This window comes from Maniola jurtina, chromosome 8, assembly GCF_905333055.1.
Source record: "Maniola jurtina chromosome 8, ilManJurt1.1, whole genome shotgun sequence".
Taxonomy (NCBI): Eukaryota; Metazoa; Arthropoda; class Insecta; order Lepidoptera; family Nymphalidae; genus Maniola; species Maniola jurtina.
This window is the reverse complement of record NC_060036.1, coordinates 4,841,462-4,844,937: the sequence shown is the minus strand read 5'-3', so window position 1 is coordinate 4,844,937 and position 3,476 is coordinate 4,841,462. Positions and strand designations below refer to the sequence as shown.

The 3,476-nt window shown below is 35.7% G+C and overlaps 1 protein-coding gene across 1 annotated transcript; it reads right to left on the bottom strand.

The window, feature by feature from the left end:
* Positions 1-637: 637 nt before the first annotated feature.
* On the bottom strand, positions 638-3,105 carry LOC123867478 (aquaporin AQPAn.G-like). Its single transcript, XM_045909523.1, has one exon. It carries the CDS (start codon positions 2,813-2,815, stop codon positions 2,030-2,032), a length of 786 nt encoding a protein of 261 aa, XP_045765479.1. The 5' UTR covers positions 2,816-3,105; the 3' UTR covers positions 638-2,029.
* Between the last annotated feature and the right edge of the window lie 371 nt (positions 3,106-3,476).

Genomic DNA, 3,476 nt, shown 5'->3' with positions numbered 1-3,476 from the left:
AACATGATGTATCATGTACTCTCTCTCTACTACGAAAACTATGTAGCAGGAATTATTGTCGGCGATACCGTAATATTCTAATTCTGCAGCTCGATCTTGTCATAGTTTGCAGTCATGAAAAAGACTGCATGCATGACTGCAAAATCAACGTTTCCATTTGTAGCATCCCGCACTGTCGCATGTTGATGCTCCAGCATAGAACAGCTTTCGTCATCATCCTCAGGCAAGCAGGTTTCCTCATGTTGTTTTCCTTCAACTTAGAGAGCCCTCTCAGTGCCCGAGATAGGACACCAAATCAACTGATTAAGAGGTCGAAGTCTTGAACCAACCGATCGCTGGCCGACTTTATACACACCTTTGCAAATATTATGAAGAACTCTCAGGTACGCAGGTTCCCTCGCGACGTTTTACTTCACCATTTAAGTAATTGGTGATATTTAATTGCCCAAAACGCATATAACTCCAAAAATTTAGAGTTGCACGCTCGAGATCGGACTCCCAACCACACCCCGACTACCTACGTTACCTACTTTATGGTTTTATGTATTGAAGAAGTTATTATTTTACTCTACGATAAAAGAGAATATCACAATTTTCAATGCAGCAGGTTCATGTAATCGTCGAGTGTAGGTAATAATAAAATATAATCAATAAGTAAATAGAAGATAAGATAATCTAAATCCAGTGATATTCAAAAGACTGCCGAAATATATAATTCACATGTTTAGGGCGTTAGAGGATCAATAATAATATAAAAATCGACATCGCACTATTTATACTATTTTAGCCCGTTTCAATAGGTAGGTACATGTATTTATACGAAACAGGTATGAAAGGCAATTAATTACCTACTTAAGAAGATTAGTCTCAATTTGAGATCCGTAAACCTAATATTAAATTATGCGAAACATCAAATATTATTTAGAAAAGTAAAATAAAATTGTTTGATGGAAATATAATGATGTTTTAATGTCAAATAATACTGAGTTACATGTTACCAATATCACAATGTTCAATAAATAAGTATACCATCTGAAACTTTATATTTTATCAATAATCACGTAGGCATAAAAGACAAGTGTCCTCATTAACGACTTGCATTAACGGTACTTAACTATTATATCCGAAAGTAATTTCTTACACGTCTTACATTACTCAAACAACCATCTTTTTACACATCAGAATACCTTACATCATTATGTATAGTTTGTACAGAAATTTCCACAACGTGCTTCGAAGATTCCTTGACCGAATAACTAATATATTCGGCGGGATACTATAAGCTAAACATTTCGGCATAACTTAATTTTAAATTTATTTTAAATTATATCCATGCACCTAAAACTTTTAATCACATTCTTCTTTCGTTTCTATTTAGGTAGCATATAATTATGCAACGATTTAATAAATATTTTTTATTCATCACTAGATGATGTCCGCGACTTGGTCCGCGTAGATTTCGGTCTTTAAAATTCTCGTGGAAACTTTTTGATTTTCCTGGATTAAAATTAGTCATTCTCCGGCATGCAAGCTATATCTGTACCAAATTTCGTCAAAATCGGTTAAACGAATGAACCGTCTATTAGTGAAAGCTAGCAGACAGACAGACATACCAATAGATAGACACGCGACAGACACACACCTTCGCATTTATAATATTAGTACGGATATTAGGGATTTAAAACTAGTTGAATAATAAATGATACAATAAAATAATCCAAATAATTACACCGAATCCTTGCTGAAAGTCCAGTATTATCTCATTAATAAGTATTTTTACAGAATATCATACCAAAAATATTATTATAATATTTAGCGTGTACCTGCAGAATTGACTCATAATATTATGTTTGTTCGTTAATTACCCTGACGGATGAAAAACATTCCTTTATGGCTGTTGGCATCTATAGAAATTATATCATCGTAGGTATATAATGAGAGTAAATTATAAATTCGTTTACAAGACAATATTAAAATCTCTAAGTAAAGCTATACCATAAGTACTTATTAAAACTTTTCTTAACATTTTTTACAATTGGCCATTGATAGATTGTATTTCAGATTCCTTATCCTGCTTATTTTCAAGCCACGCAATTTTGTAAAGTAGAGGTGCGATTGCACCGCCTAGAGCCGGGCCCAGCCAATACACCCAATGAGTATTCCAATTACCAGTCCACACCGCAGGTCCTAAGGACCTAGCTGGGTTCATACTCGCTCCAGTCAAAGGGCCTCCTGCGAGAGACAAGGCTGCAATAGTGAAACCAAACTTCAACGGAATCGCATCTTGCTTCTCTTTGTTCACTGGATCCCACACGGCACAATTAATAAATCCCAATGCAGTAGACAGTACTATTTCAACTATCAAAGATTGGTACGTAGCGTGATTCACATGTGGCTGGGTAATACAAACACTTCCTGGGATTAAGTCAATGGGCGAAACAGTTAGCAATAAACCGTATCCGATGATCGCCCCGCTGCACTGAGCTATAACATACATTACTGCTAAAGGGAACGACACGCTGCCCCATATTATTGCAGACAATGTGACCGAAGGGTTCATATGCGCTCCAGATATGTGCCCGAATGACGTTATGTTGAACAAGACGACCAGACCGAAAGCAATCGGGCCGTACATCGGGGGCTGGACGGTGAAATCGTCCAGGGGTATGTTAGCCATGCATCCCAAAAATACCAATAACGTAGTCGATACAAATTCAGCCAAAATAACTTTAAATTCTTTGGACCACCATCGCGCTATCTTCTTTACCGGTGAAGTTTTTGTAACTCGTTCCGGAATATTTTGCAAGATGGTCATCTTCAGTAAATATAAACAATGCAAATTCTAAAAGAAATCGCTTGTTTCAAAGTTACACACGCTTTACGTAAACACTATATTGTATCATTTTGTCTCATCACTAAATGGGCTCTCTTATTCACTTGCACAAATTTTGGAACAACACTAGTGAACGCGACAGACGACTGTTCTCGGAAGGCGATCAGGTGAAAATATTGATATTGATGTATCTTTATGTATGACTTGAATATTCGCAGCGAGGAGTGAATAATAAGTCACACAGATAGGCCAATGTTATCTGCCAACGAAACTGAGTACAATGTACACTTATTTTCCTTCCTTGTAGGAAGCTAGAGATCCGTAGCATAATTTATCGTTATACACAACAACCATATTATATAATCTAGAGAGCAGAAAAACCGGCTTCGAGCTTACGTTATAAAAGTAACTGTATATAAGTGTGCCCCGAACATTTTGTGCATATTTTTAAATACAAACTGTGTTGCTCGTCAAGTAATTTAAAATTACATTCCAAAAATGATAATACTATGATATATTCGGTAAAATACCTAACTACAGTTTGCATAATACATACATATGTCATTGTTAAGCCGGGTCTCGTATTTATTTTTATAAGTGACAACAAGCGAAAGAGCAATTAAATAACTAATTAATAAACTAT

Coding starts and splice junctions, on each gene's coding strand:
- LOC123867478 (XM_045909523.1), bottom strand. CDS start 2,815: ATGACCATCTTGCAAAATATTCCGGAACGAGTTACAAAAACTTCACCG.